This window comes from Heliconius melpomene, chromosome 18 (assembly GCF_056956725.1).
Source record: "Heliconius melpomene rosina isolate 202511_hmr_F chromosome 18, ASM5695672v1, whole genome shotgun sequence".
NCBI lineage: Eukaryota > Metazoa > Arthropoda > Insecta > Lepidoptera > Nymphalidae > Heliconius > Heliconius melpomene.
The window spans coordinates 1,595,847-1,616,676 of record NC_140406.1 but is presented as its reverse complement, the minus strand read 5'-3'; the positions used below and the strand labels follow the sequence as shown (position 1 = coordinate 1,616,676).

Sequence of the window (20,830 nt, the reverse complement as noted above, 5' to 3'; positions counted from 1 at the left end):
AGAAACTTTATATTGTCTATGAAATATTAAGAAATTAAGAATATGGCGGCTGTCGCTGTAACAGCCGATATGACGATTGAAAAAAATTCTCAAATTCTAGTGAATGTGGAAGAAGCTTTAGAAGATTTGATTGTAGTTACTTATAGTACGGAAAATAAAAAATTTCAGGGTGTCCTCTTGGACTCTAACAAGGGGTTCGTTTTGGTTTATTCTTACTATAGATGAAACTATCGATTAAATTTAAACTATTTTAGTTTTCACTGTATTCTCATTTCTTTCAGCAATTTACCGTTTGGCGTATACAGTCTTCACCCAGCATTCAATAACCAAACCGAAAAAGCCGAAGAAAAAGATGAAAAACTTCATTCCGTTAGTCAAAGATTTGCATATCAAGAGCCTGACTACAATAATGAGGAATTGCAAAAATCAAAAAAACAGAATAGCAAAGCTAAACCGCAGGCTCGGAGAAAGATGACAGTCCGTTTAAGGCCTAGGAAAGTAGTATGTTCAAACTGCAAAGGAATTTGCAATGAAAATAGTGAAAATGTAGACGTGTCCAAGAAACGCAAATTAGATTCGGATGACGATACGCCCAGAGACGGTTCTGAGTCATCGAAGTTAGAAAAGAAATATTTAATGGGAAGCATGTTAATACCTAAGTTGTCCAGGTTAGATTCAAGTGAAATAACTAGTGGTATAAAGACAAAAGTTATTTCAAAGTCAAGTGACAAATTAAAAGGTGTTAAAAACATGAAACCATGTGACGATAGTGAAAAAGTGACCAGGGAGCTGGCCTTCGTTAGTGTTTCTGATAATAGTGAATTGGGTGACAAAGAAGATTGTAAAGACGATGAAAATTCTTTTAGTAACTTATTTTCTAATGCAAGGACACTTAAGATTTGTTTTGGTGAGGGTGAAGGCACTGTTGTTAAAATACCTCCATTAGGTGGGGACTTTAATGAAGATTCTGGGGTTTCCTGTGATATGTCTAAACCTAATAAAGCAGTGAAAAAAGCATTAAGAAAAGCCAAAAAGCAGGCAAAAAAGAATATTGATACAGATAAAGCTGTTGATATGTGGATAGATCAATCACCTAAACATATAGGAGCATTGTCTCCACGAAATAATGTTCCAAATAGTACAACAGTAGATCCTTTAGAAAAAAAACATAAACATAAAGTAAAACATAAAAAAAAGCACAAAATTCCAAAGAAAAGAGATGAAAATACAAGTAAATGTGACTCAATAGACTATTTCAGTAATGTAAAAAGTCATTGTTTAAAACAAAAATTGTCAATTAGTTTACGAAGGTTAAGTAGTAATTCTTATGAACATAGAAATGAAGAAGGATCTGATGATGGTGAAAATGAAACTGTCCCTGACTTTCCACCGAGTTCTGAAGGTGTGGGAGGAAAATTGTTAAGAGTGTCTCCTGGTGATATAGTCTGGGGTAAAGTGGTAGGATTTCCATGGTGGCCAGGAAGGGTCTTAAGTGTTACACCTGCTTCAAGGGCTCATGTAGCATGGTACTCTTCAACTACATCATCTCTAATGCCATGCGACAGCTTAAGCCCTTTTTTAGAAGATTATAAGGTATGCTGCATGATTTACTATCTTCAGTCTTTAAGTTTTTTACTACTCTGTAATATTCTGTTATTAAAATATTCTTAACATTTTTAAAGTGATATAATTACACATTTTTAGAAAACATATACATTACACATATTTTATTTATAGTGATTGGATGGTTTTCAATCAATCCCTCTATGTAAAAATATTTTGTATAAGTAATTTTTTATAGATTATCAATCAATCAATCAAAAACACTTTATTGCACAAAGAAAATACAATTAAATTTCTAATTTAGACAGTCTACAGTGCATAGGCGGCCTTATCATATCATAAGTGATTTCTTACAGGCAAACCTTTTTTTTTAACAAAAACTAATAGTATGATACAATTGGTGGCGGTTAACTTTGCATAAAGATATTTTGTAATTTATTATATCAAACATATAAACATACGCTATTCATATATAAATACATACATACATAAATACATACGTACATGCAGACACAAATACATACATACATTCATAAATACATACAAATATACACAAATACACACCATATATACATTCATATAGAAATTATTTGTAGAACATACATATATTTAAAAAACATCTCATTCATTATTCTTCTGATATTATTAGTTCAAATAAATGTATAATTATGTGTAATTTGGATTCTTTTTACTCTAAATATATTTGCAATCTCTAAATATTTTGCTATAAACAGATTGGTTAAATTGCTTAATTGGTGTTACAAGGTATCCATCCAGGGGAATCATACTCATTCCTCATCATCTTGCATCCAGCATTGAAATATTGATGATGCTTAAATAAATAGGGCATTTAGTAATATGAGTTCCAAATTTACAATAATTTTATACCTGTAACCAGGGGCCTGACAATAAATGGGCCCTAAGTTTAATGCGCCATAATCATTTGTTTTACAATTTTATTATTGCATCTGTCTGATAGTAATTGAAGAAAAATTTTAAAAGAATTATAACTTAGCTAGCCATCCCGGAAGAAGATATCCATCGACTTAAAACAGATATCTTTGATGAATAAAGGGTCTGATTTGGAGTAGACCTCAGTAGAGAACGGCCATATCTCTGATGGGAGCAGTGCCCATAAATATTTGAAACATCTATCATATCTGTTTATAGTCTTATGACTGATTGCAAGATTAAAATGAAAAAAAAATACTTTCCCCCATTGTCTCCATGTCCTAGGGTGTCATTGGTTAATATTAAATTACTTTTAAATGTAACACCTGATACTTATAAATATAACCTTGAGATATTGATCTTGTTAACAATAGCAATAGTTTAATTTTTCTTTGTATGCTTCTTAATGCCAGTCACCATTGTTTTATAGTTGGAATATGCCTAATTGAATTTGATATTTATTTTAAGTACGTACTATTTATTAACTTAAAATTAGAAAAAAATATAAATATATGTTGTACATGAAGTCATGTGGTGTAGTGGGGTAAAGTGACTTTTAATGTAGTGGGTTCGATTCCAAGTAAGAAGTAATTAAATTCATATTACTACCTATTCTAGCAAACAGTGTAGTATTGAATCTTGCCACTCAACACACAATATATCACAATACCCAGCCACATAGGGTAGGCTAAAAAAACGACTGTGCATATAGTAATTAAATAAAATATTTTATTTATTACAGATAAGATTTAACAAAAAGAAAAGAGGTCCATACAAGGAGGCTGTGAAACAAGCGACCATAGAGGCGCAACAAGTCGAATCTCACGATCCCCTAGCAAGTCCAACGCATAACCTTGCTACGGTCTCGCCCCGCCCCATCGATGTGTTCTCATAAATGTGATTACGAATTTTATATTAATGTGATATTAAATGTCTGCACAAAATCATTGACCATTAGTTGTAAGGGATTGGGAGTATTTACTATGTAAAAGTAACGATGTTGCCTAAAGCAAGCAGGTGCCCTGGCTTTCTAGAATAAAGCAATTTTGTTTGGTAAAATTTTTATGTGGTTTAATATGTTTTAAGTTTTAATCTCCTTTTCATTGTATCTACAATAAGCCATCATGGCGCAGTGGCACGACTTCTGACTACCTCTGAAATGCGACTGTTGTGGATGTGCTTCTCGCTCAAATATTTTTTTTTGTTTTTTCATGCTGGTATGCAGTGTATAGCGTGGGGATCAAAGTATTGTTAACACTAGGTTTTCTTTGACTACCTTGGTTTATGTGGGATACAGTGTAGCTAAAAATATTGTATTAAAAATTTTCTATTTACTTAACTTAACACTCTGCAAATGAAATAATAACTAATTATTTCGTAATAAAAATCTTTATATCTATTTGTTAAATCACATGTGATTTTTTGTATATAATATTTCTAAACATTTTTCAATTTAATGTGCTATATGTTTGAAATTATTTCAAATATTATTGTGGCAAAGACCCTCTATTTTTCAGACATTTCTGTACTTATTTAACTTTTATCGATGACCAAAGAATAAAAATGGGTGAATTGTATTTAATATTTCTTTTTAACTAGAAAAGTTTATAATTGGGCAAAAAAAATAGTGTTAATTGTTATGCTACATTGATTTTAATTTTATCTGTTTTATATTGTATGTACCATAAATAAGATGTATTCAGGTAACTCCGAAAATCGCGTATTTCTAATAATTACTTTTATATATCAAATGCAGCATATTTTGGGTAGTTTGGTTAGAGTATCTTAGGGTCTATTAAGTGAATGTTGCCAAAGCAAGACAAAATGTGGTGTTTGGTACCTCTTTTTTTCAGCTTCACAAGGACCTGGGAACCTAGTGTTAAAATAATCAAGTCCCATTAAGACACTTCCACTATCCACTACATTTGGTTTTGCTTTGACCTACTATGCTGGGTATGAAAAGGTATTTATTAGTAATACCAGATTTTCAGTACCTAAATGCGTCACCGATGTTGTTTTTTAAAATTTAGATTTAATCACAAAAAATTTATGGTCATTCCTCTGTAGTGGTTTATATTACTATTAAAAAGAAGTTTTTAAAAATGCATTTAATAATCTGTTTTGCTACAATTGAGTTTAAACCAAATGGACACATCTATATATACATATATAATTATTTGTTATTTATTTTTTAAGATTTCTTATAAATTTATGGAGAGCAATATGCATACATTATTATTTTGCCATTTTTTTAATTGATTTTATTATTTGAATGTTATTACAGCTTAATAAATTGTTAAAAATGTGATTTAAGAAGACAGGCTTTTAATTAGGATATAAAAATATAATTGCGCATTTTTAACATTGGTGTTATTATTTTAACCTGTTTTTTTTGTATTTTCAAATAAATGATTGAATTTGGAACTTTAAAGTACCATATATTAATAAATGTATATTGTATTATATAAAACAATATCCATAGACTAACAAATTGTGAAAACAGATACAAAAAATATTTTGTATAATAATCGCCTCACTTTTTAAATATACTATTCATTCCTGTATACTCACCTATTGTAGAAGTTATTTAATAATTGCAATTGGTTTATCATTTCTGATAAGTTATGCCAAAGATGTATGATCATTGTCTTTGACATAATTGTAACATATTGTAAAAACTACAATTACTGAATTTAGAATAAGCTTCTGTGTATAATGTATCTGCCAGTACAGGAATTCTATTTTTAATATAGATCTAAGTGTATATGAAGTTGGTTTTTATTAATACTTTATATATTATACATACATAAAATTATTTAAATATAATAATTTCTTTTCACTGCACCACAAGGACGTCATAGAACAGCGGCAGAATGTAATTTAATAAGGTTTTATCAAAATTCATTAGTGAGAGAGAGGAATTTGGGGAACAGAGTGTCTTAACATAAGGTTGCCTCTGCCTACCCTGCCATATGCGGGATTTAGCGTGAAGGTAAAAAAATACATTAATTAAATATGTTTGAGAAGTTATTAAGATAACATATTAAACTAATTTATACTAATTAAAGATTGCAAACACCATTCCAAAAATTGACAAAATATACAATTCTGTAATATTTTTAAAAGACAATCGATGTACCTATATTTGACCTCGGAAAGGGCCCCACTTTCAAGTTAGTGAGTATATTACTGTCTTAACTACTTATTAAACTAATAGTCCTCAAAATATCAGCTTTGCTAATATGGCGTAGGTCTGGTAGCCCAGTGGCCCAGCCATCTGTGGTAAGTGGTATCGTAACCCTACAGTGGGTTACACAGCGGCCAAAGTTACTTCGGGAAGGCAGACTATATACATGACTCATAGTTAATTCCATTTGTTACTGTGGGTGAAGCCGTAAATAAAATCTATTAAATTATATATTGTAAATTTAAAAAAGGGTATAGTTTATTTGTGAATACAAATTTTATATGTACATAATAGTAGACCCGAACGCGGCTACGCCCGCTTGAACTATACGAATATTTATTAAATATATTTATGAAATTATTTTCAGTTTTTAATAGAGAGAGGCGTTGAGCAAGTTCATTTTGGGTGACGTTTTCTAACAACAAACTTTGCAAATCGTTGCTTAGCCGCATAGCGACGGTTGTTATTAACACGGCGGAATAAATTGTATGTCAAATTAATTAATTAATAAGTATTTAAATATATTTGTATATATCGAAAATATTACAAATATGAGAAAAAAAAATATCCTATGTTCATCCCGAGACCCTCAAGTATCTCTGTATGAGTATTTTATCACAATTAAATTAGCGGTTTGGCCCTGATTGCGTAAAAGACAGACAGATAGAGTTACTTTCGAAATTATAATATAGGTATGGATACATTATTCTGTATTTAAAAAATGAATCTAATTTATCTACGACTCTATTTATGACAAATATCGGACAATAATATTTTTAATCTGTAAGGATTAAGAAGGCAAGTGACGATTGGTGAACGTTTGTTTTTAAAAGTGGAAGTCTTTCATTCAACTTTCATTTAACTTTTTTTACATTAATAAAATATCAAAAATGATAAGAACTTACAAATCTAAAAAAGAAAATGATGGTACGTTAGATCCACGAGATGTTCTAATTACGATGGATCCAAAAAGTTCCGTTTTCGATGCATATTATATACAAAACATTAAGCAAACGAAGCGAGACATGGCAGTGGGTGCATCTATGCAATTTGCTGCATCAAATAAAGTTCGTAAAAGAAAATATGTGAAAAGAGTAAAAGAACAAGTAACAAGTATTAGGCCATCATGTTCAACTTCTGCATATTTAACGCCGGATAAATCACTACGTGTAAATAAGCCGGTAGATCTGTTTGACCAACTCCTCGAATCCTCTCCTGTTAATAAACAAACTATTAATAAATTAAACAATCTTGAGAACCCGTGAGTAAGAGATATAACTAGTATTATGTGCAATATTACTATACTTTATTTTTAAGAAATTTTATTAAAAATTATTTTAAGGTATAAAAGAATATCTAAGAAGAAAATACGTAATTACTCTAGCAGTGACAGTGCAGGTTTGTATTCTATCCAGATCCACTTAATTATAGTCTTTTTAAGGGATTTTACAGGACAATTTTACAGGCAGGCAACCAAAAATGGCAAACCAACCTTTTGGTTAAAACATGTTTAGACAACCTTTCTGTTTTATAAATAAGCATATTTGGAGGTGCTTAATGCCTAAACAGTGTATTATGTGGGATAAATAGCTATATTAAATTGTTTTTTTAATATGTAGTGATGTAAACAATCATTTACAAATTACTACATCAATAATTCTATCATTAGAGTCATTTGCTGGGATGATCTTCCACAATGTTTTCATGCATTTAGTATGAAAACATATTATAAGATAAATTTTATAGTATTATTATATTAAGTTGGTTGTAATGTACATTTAATGTAGTTTGGATATAACACCTACTAATAACAAGCCATATTTTTGTTCACAGACTCTGACAAAGAAAACTCAAATATATTGTGTCATAAATTAAATATAGTAGAAGAAAACAAACCAAATGTTGATGAATCAATTGATAATATTGTAAAAAATCTATCCTTATTTAATGAAAATAAACAAAAACATGTTAAAACTCCTCAATATTTGAAACATATCAAGGTTTCTGAAGTTATAGCAAATTCACCATTATGTAGTACACCTATAAATAAAAAATATAGAGGGAAATCTATATACCGATTTTCGCCTATTTCAATACATTTAAATGGCAGTCCAAATATATCAATGTCTCCTAAAGAAAGAGAAAATAGTAAAGAAAGTTCATATATAGGGAAACTAATTTCTTTTCAGCAAATACCTTCTAATACTCATTCCTATAATGAAGAGAGAAATTTACTAATATTACAAAATAACATGTGTAGTAAAATATTTAGAAAAGCTACTAAAACTAACCAAAATGAAACCGGTGAGAATGAATTGTTAGAAAATAAATCTTTACAATCATCAGAATTAACACCTTTCCTAGGATTTTCTAAAAATCCAGAAGATTTTGAAACTGAGGCTATTGTAGATAATAAGGAATATAAGGAAATGGAAAATAACCTTCTAGAGAATAAATTGTTAGAAAATAAATCTTTACAATCATCAGAATTAACACCTTTCCTAGGATTTTCTAGAAATCCAGAAGATTTTGAAACTGAGGTTATTGTAGATAATAAGGAATATAAGGAAATAGAAAATAACCTTCAAAAGAATGAACAAAGTTTACAAGTATTTGTTAAATCAGTTGTAGATTTACATGATACAGAAGAAAATGTTATCAATGACAGCAATAACGAAACGTTAAATATAAGTTCAAAAGAAAGTAGTACTATTTGTCATGAAACTATAAGTAATGAATCTAGTTATGATACATGTGAAGAAGATGAATCTATAAATAATCATGATACAGAAAATAAAAAAGATCTTATTATAGTCATAGATCAACTTAATGATTCTGTTTTTCAGAAATATTACAATAAAATGCCAAGAGATTCTCTTACCACTAATGAATCAATAACAGATTTAACTAATAGTGATGATAATATTGGTGTAGATGAAAATGAATTTAAAGATTCATCAAATTCAAGTTTTAATGAATCAAAAATTAGTAATGACTCCACCGTATCATCCATTTTGACAATTGATGATTTGGAATCTAATTCATTATCAGAACAAAGTAATGAATCAGAGACTAGTTTCAAGGAAACAAAAGAAGAAAGAAAGGAACCTAATAAGGCTGATGAAAATTTTTGTGTTAGTTTTGTAACAACCAGACGAAGAAATCGTGTTGCAAATAATTCTTTTCTGTTAACATTAGATAATTCTATTACAAGTGGAAGTAGTACTGATTTTGATAAAACTGTAGTTACACTAAAAGAGAGTGATAAAATAGCTGAAAATGAGAAAGATATTGAACAAAATGATTGTATAGAAGTGTTAGACGAAAGTATACAATCTGACGAAGAAGTAACTGAAGTAAATCTACATAATTCAATGTCACACACTTACAATTATAATAATATTGAAAAGCCATTGTTAAAACTTACGAAAAAATCTATATCTCCAATAGAGAAACATAGAAAATATTCAATTGCTCTAAATGATACAAGGAATATAAAATACAGAAAATCTATGACTAGAAAAATTTCTAGATTAAATAGAGAAAGTACAGATATAGATATACCTGTAAATAATACAGAAGAAAATAAACAGAATGTATCATATATAAGTAAAGATATAGTAGACTTAAATGATTCTAGATCATCAACATGTGAAATGAAACAAGGAATAGCCTTACAACCAGGCAAAAGATGGGAAAGATCTTTAAGTATTTACAGAAGAATGACTACAATGGCTGACCATTTTGATCATTCTATTTTAGATCTTGAACCTCTTGATACAAAAGGAAGGAAGTATCGTCAAAGTGTTATCAGCACAATGGAAATGCAAAACATGAAAGGTAATTTTAAAAGTAGGCTTTAGTGAATAGATTTTTTATTAGTACAATGAAATGAAATCAAAGCAGCTTAACGCTTCGCCCATGCAGCAGGATAGTCCAAGTGCACCTAGTGTAAAGACACTTGTGTGCTTGCATGCTTTCTTTTGCCAAAGTAGGGTAAATGAAAATAATTTATTTTCCTCAGTACAAATTTAATTTAGAACTGTCACATTTACAATAGGTACTGAGCCACAATAACACACTTAATAAATGTATAAGAAGATAATTACTGTGTACTTTTTTTTAAAAAATCCATAAGCATAAACTTTTTGGTAAGTGTAACTAAAAAATATGAATTTGGCACTATCAGTCAAAGTTTCAGTGTAATGTCAGGTTTAAATTATTTCTCTATTAATTTTTGTTTATTCCACTGAAATATTTATATTTCAAATGAATTATTTTAATGTGTAATTATTTTACAGGTTCAGTACACAATGAATCAATCAATAGCCGCAGAAGTACTTTTGTCTCTAAACCTTCTAGGTCTACCATTAGGATTGTAAGAGTAAGCAAGAGTAACATTTATTTTAATTATTTTGGTATTGTTAAAAATACAACATACCTATACATAAAATAAGGGCCACTTTGGGTTAGTTTTAGGACATTAATGCAATCTTGAGTGGTTGATACTTACTTATGATACATTCGTCTTAAGTGTTGACAAGTCCTATTTGAGTATACCACCAGCAAAAAATTGTTAAAGTGGGTAGATTTAGAGTTTTTTTGAACCACTTCATTTTACCCTTATGCATTTTGCTCAGAGAATTGGTGCAAGATTCAAGTTGATGCACGACAATGCAAGCGTACACACTGCTCGAGCCTCCCGAGCAGCTCCAGAAAAGGCTGATATTGATTTGTTCTCAAACGAAGTATTCGGTTCATAACAAGCAATTGACAGTTGATTATGGAAACAAATTCCTCAAGAAACAGTATGACATTTGATTGAAAGTGTGCCTTTTGAGCTTCAGGAATGTGTACAAAAAAGAATAGGGCACACATGATAGAAGTTGTTGATAGCTTTATGAGCGGAAGTGATTATTTTGTCAAAAATGGGCATTAGGCTAAAAAAATTACAAGTTATTTTTATTGCACCAATTTTAATTAAATTTTGAGTCTATAACATTAAAATGGCAAACCAATGAATTTCATCGTTTCCTAATACCTAAGTCCCAGAAACACATGAGTATACTTGAAAATTACAGTGGCCCTTGTTTTATTTTGACTAGGATAATAAAAGCAGAATTTTTGTATCTAACTTATTATTAAAATAAAGCAATTAAAAAAGAATTCTTAAAGTGCGTGGTATAATTTACATAAAGTGGGACCATAGCTGTCCCGCTCGAGATTTTGAAATTTTGGGCTAAAAATCGAGGTCTACTGGCAATGCTGATATATAATATGCTTAATTGGAAAATTAACATAAAATGTATTCTATAACCCTGTGTGTTTCTTAAAATCTTTTTATATTCACAAGATGGAAAATAAATTATAATTAAAATTAAATATTTTTCAATTTATATATATCATTTCAGGAATCTAATGCTTCAAGAATTAGTTTATGTTCCACATCACTGTCTGAAGATTTACAAGGTAATTATTTTTTATTTCTAATTTTTATATTTACAAGGTACTTAGTTGCTTTTATGAATTTGCTGAAATTTAAAGAATCCATTACTATTGTTTAAATCCATTACAAAGTCATTACATGTAATTACTTTCTAAATAATTATTTAATGACATATTTTGTTAAACTACGCAGGTTTTAGTAGATCTTTGAGTAACCTACTGGCAACACTAAATATACGTTGTAATTTATAAATGATAGAAGTTCTTTTTCGTCTGTGCGTTTTATCGTTTATCGTCATTCATTCACGGAAGCAGACGCTGTTATAGTGTCGCTGCCATTGTAATTTTTATTTTTTTTGTTATTAACAAGTTATCTCTTAGATAATTTACATTAAGTAGTGATTTTTAATAACTACTGTCGATAAACAGTAGTAGGACATTTTTATATTGTGCAAATCTTCGTGATTGATCGGACATTTTGACTGCCATTCTTTATCCCTAACGGGATAATAGCTTGGTTCTGAGCCTTTGTTCGTAAAAAGTGTCTAAAGCAGAGTGCATGCATCTTTCCCTGCAATACACAGGTGAGTTTTAATCGCATGAATGATAGTATTTAGGCCAAAGTATTGTAAGCCTGCGTGGTTTCACCGATTCTACGTAACACTTTGATTACTCATGGGGAAAGTTCGTCATTCGCTTCCTAGTACTTGTCATTACGTCGATTCTTGTATCGAACAATATGGTTTATTTGCAGGATTTTTGACCGACGACTGTGATGATACGATTGTTGAGCTATCAAAACTATCGATCGGTGACTCTGATCACGAGGTCACTGTTTTAGAAAAATTTCATGAGTCCAAGAGCCGTGTAGCGACCGCGCGGGACTACGTCTTGCGACGTTGCAATCAAACAGAAGTTGTACTGTTTGATGAATGCTATCCAGATACGTGAGTATACGCTATTGATAATCCAATTATATTATTAGCGTATTTTATTACACAACAAGGTGGTCTTATTCAGAAAATTGTGTATATCGTTTTATTGGGTCAAGTGAAAAGCAAGATGGTGGCTTCATAACACAAACACATGTTGTTTTTGTTAACAATGAATGAAAGCTTTTGTTTTCTTTTTTTAAATATTTTATTTTAAGATAGAAAAAATGTATTATGGTAATAATTACAATTGATTGTTTTTTTGTCAAAACAAGGGCAGCAAATGAGGCAATTTAGTGGATGTTTCCACTCAAAGCCCTTGGCTCATATAATTTTAGTCTTACCTACATTATATATATTAAAAAAAGGTTTTTTAATTTTTCAATATAAATTCTAAAGAATTATCAAGTTGCTGTTATAGCTTACTTAATTATAAAAGTTAACCTTTATTTTATGTATTCCTAAGTATGAGATGAATAGTAACTGATACATTGATAACTCAAGTCTCAAAAATATGACAATAATACTAACAAAAACAAAATAATTATAATTAACAAAAATTTTATGTATGTTCAAACTCTTATGTAATCTACCCTACTTTGAAATTAATCGTAAATGCCACATTGGTTATTGTTATATAATCAAATATATCATATTTGCTTTATTAAATGCAAAAAGGCTATTTTAAAGTTCCTCAAGAGGGAAAAAAATTAAACCCGGATACTCAGGATTACTATTAAGATTTGTTTCTGTCTCCCACTGTCTGTCTACCACTTTGTAAAGCCCCTTTTTCATTTAGAGTCCTGAAAAACTGCCGCAAGATCGGCGAGGGTGTCTACGGGGAAGTTTACCTCTGGCGTGCTCGAGACGGCAGAGCTCGTGTGCTGAAAATAGTGCCCATAGCCGGCCACATCAAAGTGAATGGGGAAGATCAAAAGGACTACCATGAAATTATATCTGAGATTGTGATTGCTATGTAAGTTTTGTTTTTTTTATTTTGATATTTTTGGTAATAAGGTAACTTTGTTAAAGGTAAAAATTTATGTTATTGTATTGAGAAGTTGAAGCTGTTGTGGCACAGTAGTGCAACATCTGACAGTAAAGTGATGGTTGTGGACTTCATTGCCACTTAGGATAAATTATTTGTCTTTTCAAGACAAATGCACAGTAGAGTTCCGCCACTCAATACACAAAATCTCGAAGACATTACCACTTTTGATCTGGCTTTTTTTGCAGATGTTAAATGTTGTGTTTTTAATTTTTGTATAGATTGTGTCATTCAAAGATCCTGCTAAAGATGCTTTAAATGAGTGTCATGAATCAGTTACAAGTATACATCATTGCCTACATAATATTTTTATTAATATTCATTGAATTTGTTTATCTGTTATTTGTTGATATGTATATTGAATTTGTTTATATGTATATTTGCAGCATTTTAACAAAAACATGTTTGCTTGGGATTTACCTTATATTTTATTAATTTTATTTACCTTATATTATTATGCATAATATTTGAATTAGAATTGTATTTAAACAATCAATCACAAGCTATATGAAATATAAATATTATATATTTTTCTCTTGAGGCTGTGGCTGAGTGGTTCAGGAGAAAAACTTCTGATTGAAATTGCGATGTTTTGTAGGTTCGACTCCCACTCGGAGGAATAATTGTATATAATTCTTTTTCATTTACCTACTCTAGTAGACCAAGTGCGGCGTTGAGTTCCGCACTCGACGCGTGATATAACGAAAGTAACATGAAAAATAAGGTACAGAGTAGTCCTAATACTAGGGATCCTCTGCATTCACTGTTATATGAGGAAAAGTATGAAGCTGACTCTTTATATTTTTAAACTATTTTTTTTATTGTATGCTTAACATTGGTATGTTAATTCTTTTTTTGATAGAATCAAAGTATTTACAAGACACATTTGCCATCTGTGTCATTTGTAATATACTTCACATTGGTTGTACAATAAAAAAACAAGAGAGTAAGCTATTTACAATTGTAATGCCAGAATTCATTAACCCTAAAGGTTTCTGATCTTGCCTACAAATATTTGCCTATGCTCAGTTTTGTTTGTTTATCTGTGTCACTTTATATCTGCTATACATACCTATATTGTAGATGCACATCCCTTCTGAATGATTCATTATCATCATGTAGAAAATGTTAGTAAACTACTTCACACAAGCAGTAGTATTCTTTAAAAAATATAATTAAATATAGTTTATTTGTAGCTTCATGCTGTATCCCACTAATAGTAGGGTAGGCAGAGGGAATGTGGGGGCCTAGTGTTATGACACTGTTCCTATTAAGGCACTTCCGTTCCTTACTTACTGCCTGCTTGAATTCTAGACGCATGCTTGAGTGACGAAACTCAAAGCCGCGCTTTGCCTCGTTACCAGAGCGAGGAAATGAAAGTATTAAATAATTCTATGTAGATATTCGAATCACAATTTCGATTTAGAACACTCAACCTGCAATGTTTCGAAAGTTGGGCGGAAGGTGAAGAACGGAAGTTCTTAACATTAGAATCTATCTTGGCCTACCTTGCTATATATATGCTGCATATGGAAATAAATCTTAATATTTCAATATCGCAAATTTTATGATCATGAATTTATTACTTCCAAAGATAGATTGTACATTATCTTAATTATATACATGTAAATGATAATATTATCATCTACGTATATATAATCATTACAAATTAAATAAACAATGACATTTTTATTTTAAAAAATGGACAGTAAAATCAAGGACTATTTGTTATTCCTTATCTATGCCAATTAAGGATGCCATTCACGAACATAAATGTTGATTGAATAAACTTCCTATTGAGGAAGTTATGTGGTGATTAATATCTGTGTAGCCTTACTTTTTTGCACAAATGTCTGCCTATTTTTTTAAATCTGCCTTTGATTAGTGTTTTTTATTGCATCGAGTTCATTGTATAAATTACCTGTTAGTAATCTTTTTACCCCTCAATGCCACACTTTTTATTGCCAGGGTGCAATGAAAATAATTTATATTCTTCACATGAAACCCTCTCCTCTCTTCTCTGCTTTAAGTAGATTGCGCTATTTCCATTTGGCCCCGCAGGTTAAGCCTCAAGGAAAAAGTTAGTTTTTATAAGTTTTATTTTTTTTTGCCTTTACAGGGAATTGAGTGCCCTGCGCGCTCCTATAGCAGAAATAGAACAACATTTTGATGAGGGCAAGAGTGTTGAAACTTTGGATTTACATTCTGTAATGAATGCTTCTGATGTCTTCAATGAGGTTTGTTTATTTTGTTTATTCTTTCTATTTCTTTTTATTGTTAGTTTGGCAAAGAGAAATTAGTCAGGCTATGGAATGAGCTACCTGAGCCCATAAGAAAAGCTCCCTCTCGTGAGGTATTCAAGCGCCGGGTAGAAGAGTATTTTTTTAAAAATAACATAAATATATAATATTCATCTATTTAATTAAATGTATATATTGGAGTATATATGGTATGCTATATTATTATATGGTTTATATTTTTATGTATTTTATTTATTTCTTTTATTTAGAATATCCGTAATATTTTATTATAATTATATATTATATGTATAACTATTTATTATATGTATTTTATATATTTATTGGATGTATATGTATGTATATGTATGTATATTTTACTTCTGCACACCTGCATACTTATTATCCCACATGACAAGGTTGGCTGGGAGAGAATGCTTTTAGCGTTAAGCCCGCCTTTTGTACATTGTTTTTTTGTAATTTTGTGCAATAAAGTATATATAAATAAATAAATAAATTAGTGCTGTACACTGTATCCCGAACATAGCAGGGTAGATAGACTAATCCTGAGAACCTATTTATTGTCTTAACACTAAGACACTTCATTCCCCATTCACAAACACAGTCACGTTAGTGTAAATAATATAACAATCCAAATGAGCCTGATCTATCAAGAGTTTATATACAACAGTACCCTTACAGTGTTGGTATATAATAGTATCCTACATTTTGCTGAATTATTGATGAGACCAGACCGAAATTTAAAAAATCAATATCTGGAAACTGAACCCACCGTCATCTCATTTAAAACAAATCCGTGCTAAGGTAAAACGGATGGGATCCTCCTACATCATAAAAATATAAACCTGTTCAAATTACCAAAAAGGCTTTCGTAAAAAAAAAATTGTAGCTCTCCATTATTATAAATATTAATTACTAGCGGCCCGCTCGCAGCTTCGCCCACGTGAACTACGTTATTATTAATTTCTGTCTCTATGAGTACCTACGTCCTATAAGTGACGTCCATGCAAAATTTGATACTCCTAGAATTAGTAGTAACGAAGTTTCATACAAACTTTCAACCCCAAAAACAACCCATTAGAAGTTAAATATTGCAAATTCCCGTCTTAGCGAGCACCTACGTCCTATAAGTAACTCCTATGCAACATTTAAGATTCCTAGCACATGTAGTTTCTGAGATTTCGTGATGAGTGAGTGACCTTTCGATTTTATATATATAGATTATCTTTTAAATAATGTGACAGACATTTAATGAATCACTCATCATTTTATCTACAGATAATAATGAAATATTTGTTTGATAATGTAATTTAGGTCAGATCAATGTTACTATCTTTACAAGTTCAAACTGTATGTGGTTTAGATAATTGCATATATGGTATAGTTTTTTTTTTAATATTGTGATAGATCAAGGTCTTATTATAGATATCATATGTATCTTTTATTAGGGAGATTATCTTTGTGATTACTAGGAATAACAATTTATATGGACATCACTAGAAAAGAAATTGGAAGTCAAGGATATAATTAATTAAAATATTGCATATGCTAATTGAAAATATATATCCAATTATTTTTTTACATATTAATGATTATTAGAGGTTGTATAATCACACGAATTGCCATATGTATGTCACTTTATATATACAAAAATGTGTATATTGTCAAATGTATGATAGTGTTTATTATTTTAATGTATTTTTTTGCATTATTTGGAAAAATATAAGAATTCTGCTCTTTTTCTCTATATAAACGCTAACTGTCCAAAATTTTCTATTCCTCTAAATAGGTTTACAAAGTTTTTGCTCCCCTATTAATATAAAGATATAATTTTTTTAGCAACTACCATTTAATCTATATATATAAAATCGAAAGGTCACTAACTCATCACGATATCTCAGAAACTACAAGTGCTAGGAATCTCAAATTTTGCATAGGAGTTACTTATAGAACGTAGGTGCTCGCTAAGACGGGAATTTGCAATATTCGACTTCTAAGGAGTTGTTTTTGGGGTGGAAAGTTTGTATGAAACTTCGTTACTACAAATATTAGGAGTCTCAAATTTTGCATAGACGTCACTAGGACGTAGTCGTGGAGACAGAAATTAATAATAACATAGTTCACGCGGGTGAAACCGCGAGCGGGCCGCTAGTATATAATATTTGTGATAAATTTATTTAATTAAAATTCCTATTTCCTGGAATGTGCATTCATAACTTTTAATAAATTGTTGTGTGTACTTAATTATTATTAAAACAATAAAATTAATAGTTTTTATAACTGCATAATTGCTGAACAAATATGATAATGATTTCGTGGTATTTAAATTTTATGTTTTGTTTACATTTATTTGATAATTGATATCTTTTTGTTTGTTTTTATTTTAATTATGGTTGTATTAAAATAACTAGGTGATAGCTCCTAGTTCAAATTGCTTAAAAGTGGATATTCATTGTTTTATTTGCTTTTCATTCAGGGAAACATATTAGGGACAATAATTAAATAAGCCATGGGTTATGATGCTATGCAGCAGTTAGATTATATGTTTTTATAGGTAGAATATATTTTGTATTAGGGCTTGATTCTTAAAGGACTTGAGGAAACTAAAGTATTTTCGTTCAATATGTATAGGAATATAAGTATGTGCAATAGTTATTGTGATTTTTTAATTAAATAAAGTAAGTATTATTTTCATGTATTCCAGGTTCTAGCAGTCAGATGCGTACAAGGTAGCTATCCGACCCGCCTTCTCGACCTGTGGGAGCTGTACGACGAGACGAAGGGCTCTGAGAACGACACGCCCGCCGTGCTGCCCGCGCACCAGAACTACCTGGTGCTGGAACTCTCCAACGCCGGACAGGACCTCGAGAGCTACCAGTTCGTGAACGCGGAGCAGGCGTACGCGCTGTTTAAACAGGTGACTGTTTTGACATTTGACAGCTTTGACGTTTTAAGTGTTTGACAGATGCAACAGTGGATTCGTTCCACTTTGAGCATCGTGCTTTGACAGACGACATTATGACGATTTTGATAGTTGACAGGTTTGATGTTTTGTTTTGTAAGCAAAGGATAGAGTGATTTTTAAAATTGACTTATTAATTATTATATGAGTGTTGTGTGTACATTTTAGATTCATGTCTCAAGCTAAAATAAAATAGCTATTATTTTATTTTCTTTGTACAATTTATTATTCTATTTGTACAATTTTTTTAGTTTTTATTTGATTTGTAGAACTACAGAAATATAGTCCACAAGTTTTATTAAATTAATCTTATTTACATTGTGCACCAGTAGATTAGGATTTCTTTTAAATCATTGTTTTGTGTTTTTTTTTTCAGCATTTGTTCTGCATGAGTGTGAGTGACAGCTTCGGAAGATGGGTGAATTTCTAGTGTCAAGTTACGGAACCTTGACTAGATTTTCACTTATCCTTTGCGGCTGTCTTTACCTGCTTTTTTGTTGTTTTTTGTTTATAAGCATGGTTTTTTGTGTTGTTACATATTTGTTGGAGTTTTTTTTAAATATTTATTTTAATAAATTTAGTGAATATTTATTACATATTGTTTAAAAAAATATTATTATACATCTATTTTTTAAGTCCTAAATATTGACAAATAATGTAAGAATCTTAGTTGTTTAATTGTAAAGTAGACAATTAAAAAAGTTATTGTATACAAACACACTCAAACCAGGTAAATTGATGCTTAACATTATTTTTTTTAATTATTGTGTGTGGATTTTGTTTTGTATACCGATTTTGTAATTTTGTTTATATGTGTAATTTTTCAGGTTGCATTTGGCCTAGCGGTAGCCGAGGAGGCATTTCAGTTTGAGCATCGTGATCTTCATTGGGGCAACGTACTTATAGCACCTACTGATCAGAAGGTGGATATTTCTTTCAATATGTTTCTTTGTAACAATAAAAGGTTTTTATATTTTGTTGTATATGTTACCGAATTATACAGATTGCCAGTAAAGTATACATTACGTTACAATATAATTATAACTGCCGTCTGGTCATTTTGGTCAAATTAAAGCAAACAAAGTTAATGTACGTGGTTTACAAATAACTTTATTTGTAAATAATTAAAATAATATGAATGTTCGGTCCCCAGTGCGCGCACTTCGTGCTCCGCGGCCGCCACTACTCGGTGCCGCGACGTGGTGTCGCCGCCACCATCATAGACTACTCGCTGTCGCGGGTGTCGCTGCCGCTCAGTGTCGGCAGTGTCGCGGGTGTCGTGGAGTGCGCGGCGCTCTACAACGACCTGGCCGAGGATGATACGCTGTTTGACGCCGTCGGGGATTATCAGTTTGAAGTGTATAGGCTTATGAGGGAGCGGCTTGGGTTAGTACTAATTATATTTTTTTTTCGTTTGATATTTATAGGTAGACTTTTGTTAGCTATTATTGAGTTGGTTGAAGACAAATTAATGTAAAGCTGTCATTCGGTCGGGGAAGGGCAACGCTGTTGGGCAGTACCAATAGGAAACTTAGCAGTTGCTCTTTTATACTATCATGTACTACTGTTACTGTTATAATGAATTAGAATGAATTGGCGTGTGGTTTGAGTGTATGAACATGAGAGTATTTAAATGAGAATGTTTGATAAATTAAAAATATGTTGAACCATTGTATGTCAAACATAACGTAAATATGACAACTGCGCGAAAATAATGTAATATTGTCAAATTATAATTCTAAAAAAAAATTGCAAACGTAAAATATAATATCCATCTAGATGAAAATAATATTTCTTAAAACTAAATTAGAAGATAATTGTTATTAATATCATGTCTTTATGTAGCATATTAATAATATTTTATTTTTTGTTACAGCAACAATTGGAAGAATTTCGAGCCATACACCAACATACTCTGGCTGCATTACACTGTTGATAAAATGATAACAGCCCTACGCTACACAAGAACTAACACTAAGATACACAAACAATATATATCTAAACTTAAGAATATCAAGAATCGAATCTTGGACTACGGCAGTGCAGCCCAATACGTGTTAACCGACAACGAACTGTAAACGAAATTAATTAAATGTCTTTTCAATATGGATACTTTTTGCGAATGTTATAAATATAACGTAATTGACATAAAATCTAATGTAAATATAAATAGAAAATATGTTTGCTTGCAATTTGTTATAGTAGACTTTAGAATATACATTATTGTTGTCACATTACAGTTTCAATGGGGAGGATCAGCCTTTGAAAAGGTGCCTTTCAGATTAAATAAATTCATATATTATATTATATTTTGTTGTTTTATTTTATTTACTACTATAACTTGCGGATTCGTCTGCGCCTTTTAGTAGTTTCAACCTTCCCAAACAATATATCATAAAATTTTCAACCCCTTATTTCATATCCTTAACGAGTTTTCGCTTCGCTCTGCTATCGAGGCAAAGCGCGGCGTTGAGTTTCGCCACT

At 30.6% G+C, this 20,830-nt stretch overlaps 2 protein-coding genes across 2 annotated transcripts; both read left to right on the top strand.

The window, feature by feature from the left end:
• Positions 1 to 25: 25 nt before the first annotated feature.
• On the top strand, positions 26 to 5,284 carry LOC146529135 (uncharacterized). Its single transcript, XM_085202469.1, has 3 exons — positions 26 to 194; positions 282 to 1,593; positions 3,257 to 5,284. The coding sequence occupies exons 1-3, from the start codon at positions 43 to 45 to the stop codon at positions 3,407 to 3,409; spliced, it is 1,617 nt and encodes a 538-aa protein (XP_085058595.1). The 5' UTR covers positions 26 to 42; the 3' UTR covers positions 3,410 to 5,284.
• A 1,211-nt stretch (positions 5,285 to 6,495) lies between these two features.
• Positions 6,496 to 20,655, top strand: Haspin (haspin). Its single transcript, XM_085202468.1, has 12 exons — positions 6,496 to 6,962; positions 7,044 to 7,099; positions 7,535 to 9,541; positions 10,003 to 10,085; positions 11,113 to 11,170; positions 11,901 to 12,093; positions 12,878 to 13,054; positions 15,246 to 15,363; positions 18,089 to 18,301; positions 19,174 to 19,269; positions 19,500 to 19,732; positions 20,223 to 20,655. The coding sequence occupies exons 1-12, from the start codon at positions 6,592 to 6,594 to the stop codon at positions 20,422 to 20,424; spliced, it is 3,807 nt and encodes a 1,268-aa protein (XP_085058594.1). The 5' UTR covers positions 6,496 to 6,591; the 3' UTR covers positions 20,425 to 20,655.
• The last annotated feature ends 175 nt before the right edge of the window (positions 20,656 to 20,830 follow it).